The 19614-nt window shown below is 39.2% G+C and overlaps 2 protein-coding genes and 1 long non-coding RNA gene across 3 annotated transcripts; 2 read left to right on the top strand and 1 right to left on the bottom strand.

Annotated features, from left to right (window-relative positions):
* Window positions 1–1112: 1112 nt before the first annotated feature.
* LOC131336276 (2-hydroxy-palmitic acid dioxygenase mpo1-like) lies at window positions 1113–4567 on the top strand. The gene is made up of 4 exons (XM_058372065.1): window positions 1113–1676; window positions 4000–4062; window positions 4141–4212; window positions 4306–4567. The coding sequence occupies exons 1-4, from the start codon at window positions 1338–1340 to the stop codon at window positions 4420–4422; spliced, it is 591 nt and encodes a 196-aa protein (XP_058228048.1). The 5' UTR covers window positions 1113–1337; the 3' UTR covers window positions 4423–4567.
* On the bottom strand, window positions 4415–6237 carry LOC131336273 (pentatricopeptide repeat-containing protein At4g21065-like). The gene has a single exon (XM_058372061.1). The coding sequence runs from the start codon at window positions 6235–6237 to the stop codon at window positions 4693–4695; it is 1545 nt and encodes a 514-aa protein (XP_058228044.1). The 3' UTR covers window positions 4415–4692.
* A 10380-nt stretch (window positions 6238–16617) lies between these two features.
* LOC131336284 (uncharacterized) lies at window positions 16618–18656 on the top strand. Its single transcript, XR_009202773.1, has 2 exons — window positions 16618–17331; window positions 18336–18656. It is a non-coding gene; the product is annotated as an uncharacterized LOC131336284 (long non-coding RNA).
* Window positions 18657–19614: the final 958 nt, after the last annotated feature.

Genomic DNA, 19614 nt, shown 5'->3' with positions numbered 1-19614 from the left:
TGATGCAGTAGACCAGAGATTGATTAATTTAGAGATAGAGAGATAGAGATAGAGATAGAAGGACGGTGGACGGACGAGGGGATTCTAGGAATTCTAGAGAGAGAAGGATGGGGACCATCGGGTTGGGTTGAAGAAGAGAACACTACGTTTTAGTGTCCAGTCCAAGTCTAGCTTGAGTTGTGAAACACATAAATTATCAGTCAATATTGATCAGAGTGAGCAATAAATTATCAGTCAATATGACGAATCAAACACGACTTCGGAAAACGATATTGTACTGTACTGTACTGTACGTGTGAAAGGAAAATATTTAATTTTACTTGTTACAAAAAGTTTTTAATTTATACTCTTTTTTTTCTAACCAAATTAACAGCAAAAGCTTTTACAAGAAAATACTCCTATTTTGCACCATAAAAGAGAAGTTACAGCGAAGAAACTGGAGTACTAAGTACTGGTTTTCCTTAGGTTTTGCAAAGAAAAACAAACGGAAAATGCTATGAAAACAAATAATAAACTTTTCATTTTGGTTTTCAACAAATAGAAGTGAAAGGAAAAGAGGAAAGAACAACAGAGGATAAGTAAGGGGAGGATTCTAGCTTTTCTTAAATCTTCCTTTAGATTTGTTCCACTTTGCTTTCATTTTATTACTAGAATCAAACAATTACAGGGTGGGAAGCACAAAAAAATCTCATCTTTACTTTTTGTTACACTTCCTTTTTTTTTTCCCCCTGCGGTTAGGGTATGTCGGCCAACTTACGTGCACATCAACTAATCTCATTTTTGGCCCGGTCAAAAGTAGACTACCCAAGCTAAGATTAGGAATTTCACAAAAAATTACTTTTTTACAATCTGATTCAACAACAGAACACAAATTACTTGTGGAGGCAAACTTACCAATCAACTGGACTAACCCTCGAGACTGTTACACTTCCTTTCCTCGTGATTATCCTTTTTTCACTTTACTTTCATCCAACAATCGGAAGGGAAGAATATGTTTACCGTCCCTTTCCTCATTTCCTTTTCTCACTTTGCTTTCATTGAATAATCAAACAAATGCAGAGGAAAAAAATATCTTCAATTTCTCCTTTCTCACTTTCTATCCTAAGCATTACTCTGTCATTTCCTTTACATACCCATCTCCCTTCCCTCTCTTTTCCCCCACACTTCCACCTCTCTCTTACTCTGTCATCTCCTTTTCCCTTTAAATACCCATCTCCCTCCCCTCCCTTTTCCCCCACATTTCCCCCTCTCTTCTTCATCTCCTTTTTCCTTCAAATACCCAACTACGTTCCCCAACATCTCTCTCTCTTTAACTCTCTCTGTCTCTCTCTCTGGAAATGGGAAAATACGGGTTGTTTGATCTGGAGAGGCAATACGCCTTCCACGGAGCGTACCATAGCAACCAAGTGAACACATGGATACACATGTTGTTCATTTGGCCAATCTTCTTCACTTTTCTTGTGCTGTTCTACTTCACCCCTCCTCTCTTTGATTGCCCTTTCCAGAGTTGCCTTGGCCTCGTACCAAATTTTGGGCTTCCGTTCACCATGACATATGTTGTGTACTATGTGTGTTTGGATAGGAAAGCTGGTTCTTTGGCTGCTTTCCTCTGTTTGTTCTGTTGGATTTCTGCTAGTCTTCTGGCTAAGCATCTTGGGTTTTCTCTGGCTTGGAAGGTAATGTTCTCCTTTATCAACTTTTTTCTCCATGCGTATGTACTTTTTTGGTGTATCTTTATTCTTTACTCTTGCTGTCTTTTTTTTAATCAAGATCCTGTGATGTGACTCTTACGCGACGCAAATGAGACCGTGGTTGGTCTCATTTGATTTTCAAGCTTTTTATTTTGTTATCTCGATGGGTTTACCGTCCATGCAAAGACTGAGGTTGATTGGACATCAGCATCCATCTGAACGAAGTATATTTGTCACAAGAGTAATAGGCTAATGTGTGCACAAACTCGATCTATTTATTTCTCTTCAAACAAATATGATTCGATCGAGCCTTGTCCGATCATCCTAATTTTTGGCATGAATAAGCACTCGAGTGAACAACTCAAATCGTCGTACGAGGCAATGGTGGGTTCCATTCTGCGTCACACGAGGGATCCTACATGGTGGGGCAGTCCCAAATCGCCACGTGTGGTTTTCCTTTCTCAGTTACTCTTTTGCGGAGTACTTTCTTTTTCTTTTTTTTGGGTTGGCCAATGATCCCATAGATGTAATCACAAATATGGATTGAAACTAGAACTCGATTAAGTGCTATGTAAAAGCAATCGTGTGTGTTTGTGAAATTGAATAAAAGAAGAAAACAGAAAGTGTGTTTTACTGAGATAAAGTATTTGACCAGATTTTGATCAGTTGCTTAACTAGTTTTGCTCTTCTAGCAGAGGTTAGTTTTGAAGTTTGTTTTTCGGTTTTGAGATTGAGCCATTTTTATGGTTGATAGGCCAACTAATTATGAGTCTGGACTCTGGACATTGGGTGCCCTTGGAAGCTTAGGCTGTGGTTGGATCAAGGAAGTGTGGAGGGATAGGAACAGCTAAAATGATGATATTACATTGTTTCCCACATTTTTCAGTACCTAGGGAAATCCCTTTGCCAACGCTTCACACACACACACACATGTATATGTATATGTATATATGCATATATATATTCGTTAAAACTAAGTTCTTACTTTAACAGATGATGTGAAAAGTTGATTAGTGGAAAAGGACGGGCATAGCAGATATGTCGTTCTTTTTCAATAAATTGCTGTATCCTGTTCAGTTCAAAGAGTTCTATATCTGTTCAACAATCTCCCAACAGGTTTCGACAGCTTAGAAAAGTCGCTAGCCTCGATTTTGTGTTGGTGTCACTTTGGCCTTCTAATGCAATCTAAAATACAATTGGCAGCTTACTTTGATATGCCCTCTTTCGCCAAAGCAGTAGCTAGAAGTCAAGAAAGAAAGAAACGGTTTCTCTGACTTGTTGGTTTTTTAACATTGTTTGAGTTTACAAATGCATTATTGTTGATTTTGACCTTAATTCATGGTCCATCAGATGACCTTGCCTTGTGTGTTTCTGGTATGTAAGTTTTCAATTCATTCTATTGATATTCTAATAATACCAGCTGCTATGATTCTGTGGTTTAAAAGTCGATTTGCTGACGCCTTTTCTCTGATGTCAATAGAGAACCGATTTTGCAAATGCTAAATAAGTAGCCTCATCTTGAAATAATTTGAGTAGTAATGTACTAGCTTATATATATTCTTTCTATGCTTTTGCTCAAAAACTGCATGAAGCTATATCCTTTAGGAGGTCTAACATTAACCTAAAATGGGGCAAACTAAAACTTAAATTTCTGGACAACCCATGCTACTAAAGGACATTAGTACGCAGAGTTATTCGTACAATTGCATGTCTATGTCTTGTCATGAGATAGCTTTTTGAGTAAGTTACTTTGTTATTTTAGAGCATCTAGAGCAATTGCAACTCTTCGAGTATACTTAGCTCCTGTTATGGGATGTTATTCCCGCTAAAATTAGAGAGAAAGTACTCTATTCATAGTTTGGGGACCTTTACACCTTCGGACATTTTTTCACGGCTAAAACTCTGAAACAGGCATTGCCGAAATTGCATAGAGCTTTCTTCAAACTTTAGAGATGGTAATAACGTGGAAAATGTTGTCAGTGTGTATTGTTTTCATGATGCCATGTACCGTTAGTTAGCATGAGAACCACATAGTCTGCCAGAGGTTTGTGACAGAATTCAGTTCACGCACATATGTTTATTTATCATCTCATTGTTCCTTCGTAATTGAATATCTAAAATTTTGAACCTCCTCTGTTTTTGGTTCCCCCAATGGTTGAGGTGATAAACTGTGTTCTTGACTGATTGCTCAAATTCTGACATTTTTTTGGTTTCCTTCATTATGTGACCTAACCTCATTCTTTTCTAGATTAATTTTCTCTGCCATTCGATGTTAACCCTGATGTTTTTATTTCAACTAATTATTCAGGTTGTTCTGGGGGTTCAGTTATTCTGTTGGACTACGCAGCTAATTGGCCATGTTGTTTTTGAGGTAAATAATCCTAATATTGACAGTTGTTTATCTCACCTATGTCCTGTCAGATAATCCATACTTATAATCTTTTGACAGAAACGATCGCCACCTCTGGTAGAGAACTTTGCTCAGGCCCTCCTGATGGTTCCTTATTTTGTATTGCTCGAGGTAAATATGTACAGTTGGTAATTATAGGTTAATAAATGGCTAGTTTGAGTTGAAGATTAGACTGGATATGCGGTAATTGTTGGTTTCTTGCAGGCTCTCCAATCGTTCTTTGGCTATGAACCGTATCCAGGGTTTAATGCAAGTGTGAAAGCAAGGAAAGATGCTGAAATCCAAAACTTGAAGGACGATAAAGAGAAGAAAATCTCATAATTTGATCTTGTTCATGTTAAGTGATCTGAACTTCAGTTAAGGCTTTTACAAAACAATATTGAGAAAAGACATTGGCATGTACCTTTTCATACTGTGACCCGTTTGTCATAACTATATGGTTGAATGTTCACCTATCTTCTTGCCAGAGCTCATGAATCCATGTATTCTAAAATACTTGATACATTGCAAATCATCCTACAAAGGTTTCACGGCTCCATCTGAACAGTAAACTTTTCTCTCTAGTCTCTACCAAAGCCCCGGCTGTCTCTGTCAACTTGGGATACACACACCAACGAGGCTATTCCCAGGTTTCAGCTTTTGTACTCCCTTTTCTCTCATTGATTTTCTCACTCTAGCCATGTCATCCCACTGACCCATGCTCGCATACGTGTTTGCTAAAAGAACATAATCACTACTATGGTCTGGTTCCAAATTCATAAGGTGCCTCCTTACTTTCTCCCCTAGTTCAACGTTACCGTGCAACCGGCAACAAGCTAACAAAGTCCTCCAAACAATTGCATTGCATTCCATTGGCATGCCCCTTGTCAACTCATAAGCCTCCTCCACTAACCCAGCTCGGCCCAAAATATCCACCATGCATCCATAATGCTTTATTGTTGGCTGGATATGGTATTCTTTCCTCATACAGTCGAAGTACCTTCTTCCTTCGTCAACCATCCCTCCGTGGCTACAAGCACATAGAACGCCTAAGAAAGTAATACCATTTGGTATCTCAAGCTTATCTTCTAACAGTTCCGAGAAAAGCACCAATGCTTCATTAACATGTCCGTGAATTGCTAACCCCAAAATCATGGAATTCCACGATACTATGTTCCTCTTACTCATCCCATTGAATTCGCTGTACGCTTCTTCAACTGCTCCACACTTTGCATACATGTCAATCAAAGCATTACATACTGAAACGCCGTCGAAAAGAGTAGCTTGGCCAATAATTGAGTGAATCCACCTCCCAAACTCCAATGCACCCAACGCAGAGCATGCTGCAAGGGTCACAACCAACGTCGCCTCATCCGGCTTTATATTGCTTCTCAACATTCTTGAAAACAGCTCAAGTGCTTGTTTATGTTTTCCACAATGGACATGGCAATCAATGATGGTATTCCAAGCTACCAAATCCGGTCTAGGTATTTCTTCAAACAGTTGGCAGGCAGTTTCAATGTCCCTCAACAAACCGTACATGTGAATGATAGTGTTCCTCACAAACACGTGGGTTTCGAGGCCAAGTTTCAAAGTACAACAATGCAATTGCTTTCCCAACATAGCTGATCCCAGTTGCCCATTCACTTTTAGCAAAAAAGAGAGTGTGAAATTGTTTGCTACTTCTCCCTTTTCTTGCATTCTCTTGTAGTAATCGAAAACTTCACCGACTCGACTCGTCCTTCCGAACCCCCTAATCATGGTGTTCCAAAGAAACCCATCTGGGTTCTCAATGTTTTCAAAAACAGAAACTGCATAATCCATTGAACCACGGTCCGAAACGGCGCAAAACACAATGATCTTGCCAACAAGATACAGGTTCTGATCAAGGCCTGTGTGGACAAGGCGGGCATGGATTTGGTTTACATGTTTCATGGTGGAACAATTCTTGAAGAGTGAGAGGAAAGCTTGCTCTTTTGGAGAGAGATTGCCATTTAGGTTTGCAGTTTTTGCAGTTATGGTTGATGAGAAAGATGAAACTCTGAGCTTTGCGTGAGGGTATGGGAAAAGGGACAGTTTGGTTTTGGTGAAGAAACAAAGTGATAGGAGTACTCCTTTTAGTTGTGATTTCAGGATGTTGAGGCAGTTGCTGCTCATGCTAACAAACTAATGAAACTTCCGCCCACGTAAGTTATAACTTAGTACCGTATAACTTCAACGGGTGGAAGTTTAACTTTCAAACACCATCGATCAAATTCAAACAAAGAAAACCACCGCAATGGTCGTGTAATTTTTTACAACATAAATCAAGCCGTATGTATCAACCCAGCAGACCAACGCTGAGGAACTAATAAAATTGAATCAGGTCCAATAACAGTCGTCCTCTTACTTGCTAGTAGGTGTGTCAAATAGGCGGGTTTAAGCCAAATTTTGGGTAAAGGGAATTGTAAGTGGGTTAGGTCTTTAATAGGTCATTGACCTATTTAGACCCATTAATTATGTGGGGAAAATGACGGCCCAGGACGTATTTTGATAATTAATACCCATCAAGCACATGCTAAGAACAATTGTTAATGCTGAAAATGTCATTAGCGGGTATTAATTATCAAAATACGTTATTTGGCCGTCATTTTCCCTTAATTATGAGTTCAACTACCCATATCCAACCTGACCCATTTATTTAAAATCAAACCCGCCCCGTTCATTAACTCAATTACAGTTTTACTTTTTTTTGTTCTTTTTTGTTTATCTTAGATAAAAATGTAAAATTCAGATATACCAATAATAATTTTATAAAGCACACGAAAAAATTGAGTGACTTATTTTTTTTGTCCTTATTCAAATTTTTTTTTGCATTTGTTTGTTTTACGTCAAACTTTTGTGACTTATTGATTCTTTTCAACGAGAGGAATCGGAATCGAAAAAATAAAAAAATTTGATCGAAACTCATAATTTTGCACGAGCAGCAAGTTGTAGGAAATTTCGTGAACTTTTAATATTTTACGTATCTGTTTTACATGTTTCGTGAATCGTTGTTCTGGTTTTCCTTCTCCAAATTGATGAATTGAAAGACAAAACCCGAGCTATTAATTGGAAAAGGGAAATGCTACAATACACACCTTTTATTTGGGTGTGTATCATATGAACCCCCTAAAATATTACGAATTATAGAGAAAATATTACGAATCGTATTGCTAAAAAGTTACAAATCGTATAAAGGTTACGAGATTGTTTATGCCCGTTTTTTACACCAAATCTCGGACTAGTGCTGGATGGCCATTTAATTAGATACTAATTAAATTGGGCCAAAATTATGTGATTATTAGTTGAAAAGTGTGTTGGGCCATGGATTTTCTGTAGTGTTCTTGGGTCTAATTGTTCATTCATACAGAGGAGATACGGCCCATAAAGGATGGAACCAATCTGGATCAAGAGCAAGGCCCATGAATTAAGGAGAATTAGTCACTTGTTGGAGGCAGTTATTTCCCTTCAAAGTTCAAAGGTCAATTGACTTGGTCAATTAGCCATATGTTAAGCTAGCACAAAATGAGGAAGTGGAGAGTTATTGCCACATCACCCATGCTTTGTTAACTGCCAGAAACTGCCTATGATCTTGCATTCACAAAAGGAGCATCATGGGACACATGGCCTGTGGAGCAAAGCAGAATTCGGATTCAGGTCTGAATCAGCTTACTGTTATGCCTATAAATACAAGTTCACAAGATGAAAAAGGGGTTCAACACCAATCAAAGCCCAATGCTTACAAACACTTTCCTACTTTCAGCAAAGTAGATTATCGAGTACCTCGCACTCAAACCCCATTCGAACTTACTTCTTTAAGTAGTATGAATTTTACTTTTCTTGTACCACTTTATTATCCCGGTGTAATAAAGTTTACGTTTTACATTTTACGCATTTCCTATACGACTAGGAAATTCTAAGTCCACAACCATGTGGCAAACCGCGAACCTGCTTGTGATCATTACCCTTTGGATCACACGCAATCGCTTACAAGTTAGAAGTTAAGATTCACGACAATCTTCATCCAAAGTTAGGCGCTACAGGTCTTGGCACGCCCGCACTCAACCAACCAATGCTTTCAATCGTATCCACGCCTTGCTTGGCGCACACGTGACAAAAACGAGAGTTTTCATTGGCACGCCTGGTGGGACCCTAGTCGTTTCAAGGGGTATTACGCTGATTCATTCGCATGTCAATTCAATACGTTGAATTGGATGTTGAGATTCGGCGATGTAAAGAAGAAATTTGTTGGCGCGATGATAAAGTCGACAAGCTTGAAGATGAAATCTATCGCCTTGATTGTGAGAGGCGTCGACTCAATCCTACGGAGGATTGGTTTTTTGAAGCACAAATTGCTACAACGATGAAATTCAAGGGCTTGAAGATGAAGTTGACAGACTTGAAGAAGAGGATCTCCAATTACGCTATGAGGTAAATGGTCTCTTTAGTACCAAGTCACGTGGCTATTCAAGCATTATGTATCCAGCCCTGCCCGAACAACATGAATTCCGAAATGGTGGGCTTGATGATCCTCCTACTCAGACCTTTGAGGGCCAAGGTGAAGAAAATATGGGCATTCAATCATGTACTATTGCATCCAACGAAGGACTATCACAGGAATTCAATAATCCTTGGGATTAATGTTTGCGTATGGTTGAAGAATGTCTAATCAAATCCAAAAAGGCCTTTGAAGACAATTTAGCACGGATATCAACTAATTCTCCACCACTGGTGTCACAATTTAGCACTTTAGGCCAAACTTCAGGCCTGAATGTGTCTAAACAAGCTTCTAACAAGCACTTCAGGTGGAGGCTTCTCTCAGTCCTTAACTTCTGAAAGGCCTACACTCGGGGGGCAAGAGTCTCAACAAGTTTCCAGCAAGCACACCAAGTCTCCAGGCTTGTCTCAGCCCTTAGCTTCCAACAACCCTGCACTCGGGGGGCAAGGAGGCCAAAGACTTCGACTCAGGGGCCAAGAGTCTCAGTTCAGTCATTTAAGGATTCCTGAACAGCAGCAAGGCCTGGATGATACAAATTGTGGCAACAGTTTCAGGCCTGATCACAGCAGCCAACATTCAGGAGTTTTACAAAAAAATTTGGTTGGTAAGTTATTCCCATGCTCGGAGGAGCGAAAAGATAGGTCCATTGCAATGGAAGGGGAGCAAGATCTCAAACCTGCGATAGGCCAAAACATGAAAAATCCACCCATGAGGCAAGATCAACTCGTTCTCTCCTCTAAAAAGTCATTTCAAGCATCTGAAGGGCCACCACATTCAGATTCACTCCTGGGTAGTGATACAAGTCAAGAACGATCTAGTCCTACCATCAGCCCTATGGCCAGGTCTGAATTGCATGCCACACCCGTTCTAGAGCAAGAGGAATTGAATGAAGAAGAGGAAACCGACAACACTCCAGGGCTTGATAACAAATCATTTGTAATCGGAGATCCCCCTCCTCCCTCTGTTAATGAAGGCCTTTTTGGCATTGTCCAAACCGCCAAAAGGCATTACAAGCATAGGCCAACTGTAGGCCTTAAAGTTGTGGAACTACGCCCGTATTGGATTTATGGGGCACATCAAAAGCGGATCTTATTCACTTGGCTTACACAAAAATGCCAAAGTGGTGTCAAGAAGGGCTAAGAACAAAGAAAAGTCCTTCATGGGCCGAACAAGCATCTTTAAAATGTCCGACCAAGGCCTATCAGTCATTGAGTAGGCCTTATTAAAGTTTTACTAGGCCTTTTCTGTAGAGGTGGAGGCATTTTCGTTTCCTTGAGTGGGCCTGACAGTTCAAAGCAGAGGTTCAAGCCTTCCACTAAATTTTTAGTTCTTGTTAGTCCTTTTCATGATGCTATGGTTTATCTACAACAAGGCCTGGACACAGGACTTTATTGATTTATAAAGGCCTTTTTCGCAAAGACGAATGCCCTTTGAGCTCTTTGTTTAGGCCTGAACCACATTTATAAGCATTCTAAGAAAAAGTTCAGGCCTTTCAACATATTTCTAGGCCTTTTTGTCGGGTCTTTCATGGTTCTAGCTTGAAGATAGATCTTATATTGTCAAAGGCCTGAATGGAACATAAATATGCCAAATGCCTACTAGATAGGTAAGGTAAACAAAATAAGGTATGCTTAAAACAGGATTCAAGGACTGTTTGGATGCCAAAAACAACTTTCTTTTTTATACATGCCTTGATCCTAAAAGTCAAGAATCAAGGCATGGGGGGGCAATGTTTATGCCCGTTTTTGGCACCAAATCTTGGACTAGCACTGAATGGCCATTTAATTAGATACTAATTAAATTGGGCCAAAATTATGTGATTATTGGTTGAAAAGCGTGTTGGGCCATGGATTTTCTGTAGTGTTCTTGGGTCCAATTGTTCATTCATACAGAGGAGATATGGCCCATGGAGGATGGAGGATGGAACCATTTTGGATCAAGAGCAAGGCCCATGAATTAAGGAGAATTAGTCACTTGTTGGAGGTAGTTATTTCCCTTCAAAGTTCAAAGGCCAATTGACTTGGTCAATTGGCCACATGTCAAGCTAGCACAAAATGAGGAAGTGGGGAGTTATTGCCACATCATCCATGATCTGTTAACTGCCAGAAACTGCCTATTGTCTTGCATTGGGACACATGTTGGCCTGTGGAGCAAAGCAAAATTCGGATTTAGGTCTGAATCAGCTTAATGATGTGTCTATAAATACAAGTTCACAAGATGAAAAAGGGGTCCAACACCAATCAAAGCCCAGCGCTTACAAACAATTTCCTACTTTCAGCAAAGTAGACTATCGAGTACCTCGTACTCAAACCCCATTCGAACTTACTTCTTTAAGTAGTTTGAATTTTACTTTTCTTGTACCACTTTATTATCCCGGTGTAACAAAGTTTACGTTTTACGTTTTACGCATTTTCTATACGACTAGGAAATTCTAAGTCCACAACCGTGTAGCAAACCACGAACCTCCTTGTGATCATTACCCTTTGGATCACACGCAATCGCTTACAAGTTAGAAGTCAAGATTCACGACAATCTTCATCCAAAGTTAGGCGCTACAGGTCTTAGCACGCCCGCACTCAACCAACCAACGCTTGCAATCGCATCCGCGCCTTGCTCGGCGCACGCTTGACAAAAACGAGAGTTTTCAGAGATACGCCAAAATGTTATGAATCATTATGAAAATATTACAAATTGTACTGCTGAAAAGTTATGAATTCTAGAACAAAAGTTACGAAACACGCTAGAATATTATGAATGAACCATAAAATAGGTGCATATAGTACACCCTTTTAAGGGATGTGTATTATAGACTTTTCCATTGGAAAAAAAATGAAACAGAAGCGAAAACTGTACAATAAACATCTATGGGGTCTCATTCAATGGAGAGAGAGAGAGAGAGAGAGAGAGAGAGTGTGTGTGTGTGTACTGACCTTAACTGGAAAATGACTAGCTCCGAAGAAAACCCAAATCCATTCATTCTCGGCCTACAAGTCAAACACCCCACAAACCGTAGCCTCCGTCTATTTTTTGTTGGGTAATGTTTATGACTCATTGGGCATTTAAATTAACCCAATTGAGGCCCAATTAAAACCCAATAATAAATGGGTTAGATGGGTTTGAACCCATTCTATCCCAACTAATAAATGGGTTGGGTTTGGTCTATTTTTTAATAGATAGGTTTGGATTTCTTAGTGGGTTTAGGTTCAATTTGCCACCCCTACTTGCTGGTGTCACGTAAGTGGAAATTAACATGCCCATCTTTGGCCTCTAGGTTTCTACAAGAATTGTAGATTTTGTCGATGCCTCTTGCCTTCTCCCTTCAATACAAAACTACGACTATTACCCTTCAATCGTAAAATGCTTTTGCAAGTGAGATTGAATCGGTTATCAATAAAGATAACAAAGGCTCTTTTGGGGGCTTTTTATCACTAGGTAAAGAAAATTGTACCGTAATTCTCATTAAGATATAACACTCTTTTTAATTAACACTCTACAATCAACGTCAGTGGTCAACGGTCAACGCCGATATTTGATCAATACTCATCAATAGTGGTGGAGAAGTATTTTTAGTATAAAATTTTGACTTACCTAAAAGTGAATTTAATGATTTGGGTATCAACCGGTGGGAATTACTTTGGATTATCTGTATCTACACGTCAATGGCCCTTCTTCTTCTTTCTTTTTATTTTTTTGGAGTCCACAATAATTTGCCAATATTTATGATTAAATATATCTAGAAAGTTCGAAAATGGGAGAGTAAATTCTAACTTAATCTGAAAGGTTTTAGAAAACGAGAATATTGACGTATCTATGGAATTTTGAAATAAGTATGAAAACTTTGAGTACAATGTAGAACTTTGAATAAAATATTCTAGACTATGTGGGAGTTTTTATAGCATTATGAAAAACTAAAACGAAGATCCTAGATTTTTTGTATGAGAGATTCTGGATCTTTTACAACCCCCCCCCCCCCCCCCCCCCAAGCTAGTGGTTCAAAGAGGGCAAGTATATAAATGCAACAAAATTGCTATTAATTTTGAATTTTGGCATTTTACTAATAAATTGAAATTAAACAAGAAATTTTAGATTTTGTCCACCAATTGAAAGGTGAGTTCTAGTTATATGATGGTTTTTATCTTTGTTTGCTACAAGGATTATGAGGTTAGGTTTGAAAGAAGGAAAACGTTTGTTTCCTTTGTCGAAAAGAAACAAATGGTTTACTTCTACGACTACATCGTATGTGATAAAAGAGCCTAGCATGATTGAGCGGCTTCATGGTAGTGTTGGTAGTCATGAAAGTCTCCCATGTATGTTTTATTTATAAAATAGCAAGCGGAAATCAATTCGTAGTCTCTATAAGAAAATGTAGAGATGGAGTATTCTTCAAGATATGCATTTTGTGAATTGAACTCAGTATGATAGTCAGCATCTGATAGTTTAGGGTCTACTAACACAAGCTTAAAAATATTCCAAGACTACACTAAGTGTTGAAGACCACAAAGTGCTTTGGAGGACATTTGAATGGAAGAATCAACAGCAAGGCTATGCCATTTTGTGCTCCAAATGCACGGAGCAAGTAGTCCAACTTATCAATTTTTCCAATGCTCGTAGTAGGAAACTGTGCAAACTCATATTTGTCTAATTTGCACCTGCATCGTGGAGTTCTTCCAAGTCTTCAATGGCCACAAATGGCACGACTTGAGCCTTGGTCAAAATCCATTGGTGAAGACAATCCTCAATACGAAAAATGACAAAAACTATTGGTGGAAAACGTTGCTTGAGTCCCTTAAATCGGAGGGACTAGAATGAGATGGAAACATGAATACGCCCCAAGAAAGTGTACCCTATTTGGAGGCAAAATCATCTGTAATACCTTTGCTTTCTTTGTGAACAAGTACTAATGATGTGTGAGAACCACCCTTGTGGTTGCACTCTGTGGCGCCTGCTGCGGGGACTGGGTTCAGAGGTATACCCTTTTCCATATTTGTGTGTTATTTGTAGTGCTGAAGTCAAAAGCTTGAGGAGGAGCTCTAAAAATAGAGGCCAATGGATATTCATTTCTTCTTTTTTTATTGGGCTTTAAAGAAAACAAAAAACTCTTTCCAAGAGTTAACTTTATCCAAGTTTCATCACCTACTCTTTTCTTTTAATATTTTGAATTTGCATAGCTTGAATCAAAGTGTTAAATTTTGTCCTCTCTTTTTTGTTGAGAATTTCGAGAATTCTGTCCTCTAGTTGAATGATTGATTTTTATCTTTGTTTGGTACTAGGACAATGAGCTTTGCAAGGAGGAAAACCTTTGTTTCCTTTGTAGAAAGAAAGAATTGTTGTACTACAACTCTAGCTACCTATGTGCCCTTTTCTGTCTTCAATGTGCAGTGAGGGTCTTGAAGATGATTGTGGAGGGAGAGGGAGATCACAAGGCTTGCGGCATTGTTTGTGACAAAGAGCCGAGGATGTCTTATAGGGATATTGGAATGGAAGAATCAGCCTTGTGGCTATGCCATTTGGTGCTCCAAATGCAAGGAGCAAATTGTCCACCTTATTGATTTTTCCAATGCTTGGAGCAAGGAAACTGTGCAAGCTTACATTTGTCTTATCTACACCCGTGCCGTATAGTTCTTCCAAGCGATCAATGGCAACAAACGGCACGACTTGAGCCTTGGTTACCCAACCATAGCCTAGACATATTCCATTTGAACTAGATATTAATTTAGAAAAATTAAGAACTTGGGTAAATGATCATTTGTAAAACACATATGCTTGTAACAAAGAGGATAAGTCACAAAATTTCTGCTTTGAATTTTTATTCAAAAGATTATAAAGTGACTTTTTGATAGTCGATTTGATAGTCAAAATAAAGTATTTTTTTTATTTCTTTATTTCTTGGAAATGGAAATCAATTTATCCAAAATTTTGGTTATTGATTCTTTAGATTTCATATGATATTGATTTTGGCTATGCCAACTAAATGCTACAGTAAATGAGTTGATTGTCTTACTCCCTACCTCCTTCTCTGTCTCTTTGTGGGAGTTTTTTTTTTTTTTTTTGTGCCATTGAGTATGGGTTTGAGCTTGGACCCATTGCTCAATCTTCTTGTCATTTATTGCGTGTGCAATGCCTAAACATGTTGAATGTCATCTGTTGATGTATGTGCAGTAGAGTTACACATGCCATGCAAAGATGTTTGCTAAGTAGTGAACTCGAAAGGAAACCAACTCTAGGCTTTGACTGCGTCTCCCCTACGCAAGATTGGCTACGGCCCAATCATTCCATGGGCTTCTTAGCAATAATCCATTTTCAAAGCTCATGGTGGGGCTCTTTAGAATGGCAGTTTCTTCTACTCTGCATAATGGTGCGGAGAGAAGCCATAACCAACCCACCAACCTGGCCAAGAAGGAAGTACATCAGCATTTTCCTTCTTAATTTAACGACTTAGTAGAGCAATCTGTCCATCAGTATTTTCCTTTTTAATTTAACGACTTAGTAGAGCAATCTTGTGGACTTGACACGCGAACCCAATTGCATTTAAAAATAAGCCTGCGGCTCTGTGTGGCCCTCACGACCATTGTCGCAGTCAATAAGATCGCACTCAACCAAAAATAAAACTTGCTTAAGGTTTGTAAAACAATAAACTACTCCCAGCTTTCAAATTCTAGGTGAAGTCGCAATACGCATTGTCATCCCCTGAACCTATAGCTTAAATGTCATTCATGTTCACGAGAGAGAGAATATAAGCATCTAATGCTCATAACAATTCTAGTTCCACCCTTGATCTAGTTTAAGTTACTCGTTTGTCCATAATAGTAATTGAATCGCACCTTAGTTTAGGAACACCATGATATGAACTAAGAAAACCATAAGAAAACTGGGGTTGCTAGAGTATATCCACCATCATGATACATAGAATTCCTTCTCATTTTCAGCGTTTGAATGGAAGTTAGAATTTGAGGTAGAGAATTAAATTCTTTCCACCGGCGGTGAAACCACCCCTTTTTTCGGTCCAATGGTGTACATTTTATTCGGATTCCCAGTGCATTGGCTTGAATATAACCCATGAGAAGTGCCCAATGCCCACCACGGCCTGCATGGCCATGGGCAGTATCTCAAAGCAAAGGACCCAAGCAAGTTGCCTGTTGCCTCTACCCTCACCTGTCTTTTAGGCAAAGATTCACAACTTGATTAAGCACCTGTTAAAAAATGAGCATTGGTTTTACCACAAAAAAAATTGAGTTTAACTCAAGATTTCGTATGAAGAAGACATCGGTTCGAGATGAGGAGATAAAACTCGAAGCACAAAATTCTCAGCTTTTTAAGTCAGCAGAGGTACATACAAGGAATAATATGGACATCAGAAGAATTTAATAAACTCTGCTCTCATAGATTCCCCGTCGAAGTGCTCGTATTGTTACCATTGGCCCCAAGGCAATTTTTTTCCACCGGCATATAGAACACCATTCCGAAATAAAATAGATTCACATAACTGCAAGACTGTAGGGGATAAACTGATATAAGGCCTCTAAGGGAATTAGTAGCTTTAAACTTTCATTCGCAGCAAGGAATTACTATTGCAGTATTATTTGCATCACCATATCCTTTATCGCATGTTGTGTTTTCGCCCATGATAATTCAATTCCTACTCTGAGAATGATGAAGATTAAAGTTTTTTGCAAAGTTGATGGAAATATGGAATAAGAAGATATTAGGATCCCATCAAAAGTAACAGAATATCTTAGTGAATTTTATTCTTGTGATAGGGATTCACATTGTTGGCGCATCTATATCAATGGCTAGGCTTGGAAGAATTGATGGATCAAATCCCACCAGCTGGGTGAACTCCAATGTTCTAAAAGTCTCTAGGGCCTAGGCGCTAGTAGGGCGGTCGGCTACCTTCGAGCGATTAATCGGATTAATCGGCAATTAATCGGTGCATATTAATTAGTAATTAGCAATTAATCATTAGTCAGACCTAATCGGATAGGCCCAGCCAGCGATTAATAATCGCTGATTAATTCTTTGTTTTAAAACACTGATGAATTCCCTATGAAATCCACTTCCAGATGATATTACCAAAAGACAAGAAAAAGTCTTTTCAAAAGGAATTCAGAAAGAGTCCTTTGGCACTCTTCTTTGATTCTCTTATTATATCTTCTCCTTCTTAGCTTTGTTTTCACGTTGTGGACTTGTGGCCTCTATGCAAATGAACCAAATCTTGTTTTACCTGCCCACAAAAATGAATAAACTGCCAACTCGTTCCTCTCTTACCACCTTTTTCCCTTGTGTATAAGAAGTTGTCATGGCAATCCCTTACACATATCATCCCTTTGACTTCAATCTTCACCCTTTACTGAGGACACACTCTTTTCTCTTGCAAGTTTCTTCCCTTCTGTGGAGTCTTTCACTTTTGTCTCCATCTCTTTCCATACACTGAAATCCTCTGAATTCTTACATCTGCTCTCTAATAGAAATGGCATCAAGCTCTATCACTTCTTTGCGTAGTTCTAGCTTGTCATGGACACCCAAGCAAAACAAGCAGTTCGCGGAGGCTTTAGCCTATTTTGACAAGGACACCCGAGATCGCTGGCAAAATGCAGCCAGGGCTGTGGGTGGAAAATTAGCGATCTTTCTGAAGGACATCATGCAAATAGAATCTGACCAAGTCCCTCTGCCCCGTTACAGGTCTGGTGGGAACAATGGTAGAGCCATTTATAATGCCCAGCGGTAGTGTTATGGTAATTCTCTTCACCCATCACTCAACAAAGTCCAAACAATATAGTTGCATTGCATTCTTGAGTTCATTTTCTTTTGCCAATCATTTTACCTAGCTCTCTTAGTAATGAGTCAAAACTGTTGTGCATAAAATGAGCATCTTCCTTGTACTGCTATTCAAGGGATTGTGCGCCATGATCCAATCATCTAGTGTACTCGAAAACCTATCTTGTATTTATAGCATCTACGTTCCATTTGTTACAGCAGGCTAGAATTAGAAGAAAAAAAAAGTCCACTAGATAGACCACATGGAAACAAATTAGACTGCATATCTACATTAGAAACTTCATACAATCCACGCTCACAATATAACACATATGCTGTTGCACACAATATAACACATATGCTGTTGCACTTCTATGTTTTGTAATGCAATTCTGTAAACGTGTTCAAGTTAGGTGCCATTGCTTCCATTTACGGTAGCTAACATTGACACCAGTCGTGAAAACCCATCCCAATCGAGAAAAGCTGAGAACTAGAAATAGTTTACAAAATTCAAACGTATCCATTCAATATCCCAAAAGTATTTCCGCATGAAATCTAATCCTACTTGTTTTGGATCACATGTGCATAGTCATAGTTTTAGATCTCTGGCATAGCATAAGACATGTATATTATCCTGTGATTCTTGTCTAGATAAAGATCGTGTTGGATTGTGTCCCACATCTCCTGGACAAGCCCCCTCTATGCTGGTTATAAGGCCCTAGCTTCCCTCTCCTTAATACCTGGGTTTTAAGGAGACTTTATGGGCTGAGCTTTTCTAACAGATCGCCTATAGGCTCAACAGATTCTTTATCCATCATTGAATTCCTATGTAACCCTCCTCCATTTGTCCCAGCCAATCTCAAACAATGGTTTGTTGGATGTAGGTAGAATCTAATTTTTCTGTAGTCAGAATCCTCTATACAGCATCAGGTTTCTTGCAGAACTAACGCACTTATGTCTCCCCGCTTCATTTGTATATCAGCAGGCCAATGAAGAATCTAAAGCTCCAATAAAGTTAAAGATGCAACTATGATACATAATAGATGGATTTAATTACAAGAGCAAATGCATAAATCTGTAAAGAGCATTGATTGGAAGTGGTTATAGACTACTGTTCCCTCTTTGTTCTATTTTCTCATTGTTGGTACATCAACAATTGGTGCGACAAAGAAGCAGCCGAAAACCTATGTGTAACTATTTGTCATTTTAACTTATCGCATTGTTGTTTACCCAAAAAAAAAAGAAACCATGTCCGTATTGAAATAGATTCTCTTATTCGAGACGATATTTATAGTGCTCCTAATTTTTGGTTTTAACCCCTGGGTGGGTTTTATTTACTTGTGCATATACAATAATCAAATAACCAAACCAAGTGGAAATCAAAATTCAGGACGCTCCATCCAAGTTCCAGAAAGCCTAATGAAGAATAGAATGTGAGACGGAATTTGTTCTAGCTAAACCCAAATCCTATTGTGCATAACCATTTTCAAAAAAAATAAGCATCCAAATAAAGACCAACAAGACCTTGGACACCTAGGAGAAGAAAAAAAGAGGATAATCAAACGAAAAATCTATGAGTACCGACCATTGGGGGAGAGAAAACGTACCGACGGCCGCCGGCGGGCCGTCTCCGGCCACCGGACGGCCGATCCGAGCCGTTCAAAAATTCTAAAAAATAAAACCGAGGGGGTCAACGCGGGAATCAAGGGCATCCGAGGTGTTTAGGGTGCTTGATCAAAGCACCCTTTTTTCGTGTATATTTGTACACACACATATATACACGAAAAAATGGTGCTTTGATCAAGCACCCTAAACACCTCGGATGCCCTTGATTCCCGCGTTGACCCCCTCGGTTTTATTTTTTAGAATTTTTGAACGGCTCGGATCGGCCGTCCGGTGGCCGGAGACGGCCCGCCGGCGGCCGTCGGTACGTTTTCCCTCCCCGTGGTCGGTACATATAGCAACACTCATAATCAAATTACCAAACAGTTGGACGGATATGATTGACGGTAAGAATCTGTTGAAAAAAAACAGTAAGAGAAAGACGAGTAAGAAGCTGGAGCAACTTGGAAATTAGGTGTTAAGGTACCTTACCAAATGTATAGCACAATATTTTAAACCATATTGCCAATATCAAATGCCATGTCTTGATACGCCAGTAACCAACAACATCATCTGATCTTCATTGCATCCTGGACCTATTAAACCCACAATGCGAGAGAGAGAGAGAGTTTTTAGCGTGGAACTCCAGGACCCTTTGC

The sequence above is a fragment of the Rhododendron vialii genome, chromosome 8a (assembly GCF_030253575.1).
Source record: "Rhododendron vialii isolate Sample 1 chromosome 8a, ASM3025357v1".
Taxonomy (NCBI): Eukaryota; Viridiplantae; Streptophyta; class Magnoliopsida; order Ericales; family Ericaceae; genus Rhododendron; species Rhododendron vialii.
This window is presented reverse-complemented; position numbering and strand designations above follow the sequence as displayed.

Coding starts and splice junctions, on each gene's coding strand:
- LOC131336276 (XM_058372065.1), top strand. CDS start 1,338: ATGGGAAAATACGGGTTGTTTGATCTGGAGAGGCAATACGCCTTCCAC. Junction 1,677..3,999: donor GGTTTTCTCTGGCTTGGAAG/GTAATGTTCTCC, acceptor CTAATTATTCAG/GTTGTTCTGGGGGTTCAGTT. Junction 4,213..4,305: donor CTTATTTTGTATTGCTCGAG/GTAAATATGTAC, acceptor GGTTTCTTGCAG/GCTCTCCAATCGTTCTTTGG.
- LOC131336273 (XM_058372061.1), bottom strand. CDS start 6,237: ATGAGCAGCAACTGCCTCAACATCCTGAAATCACAACTAAAAGGAGTA.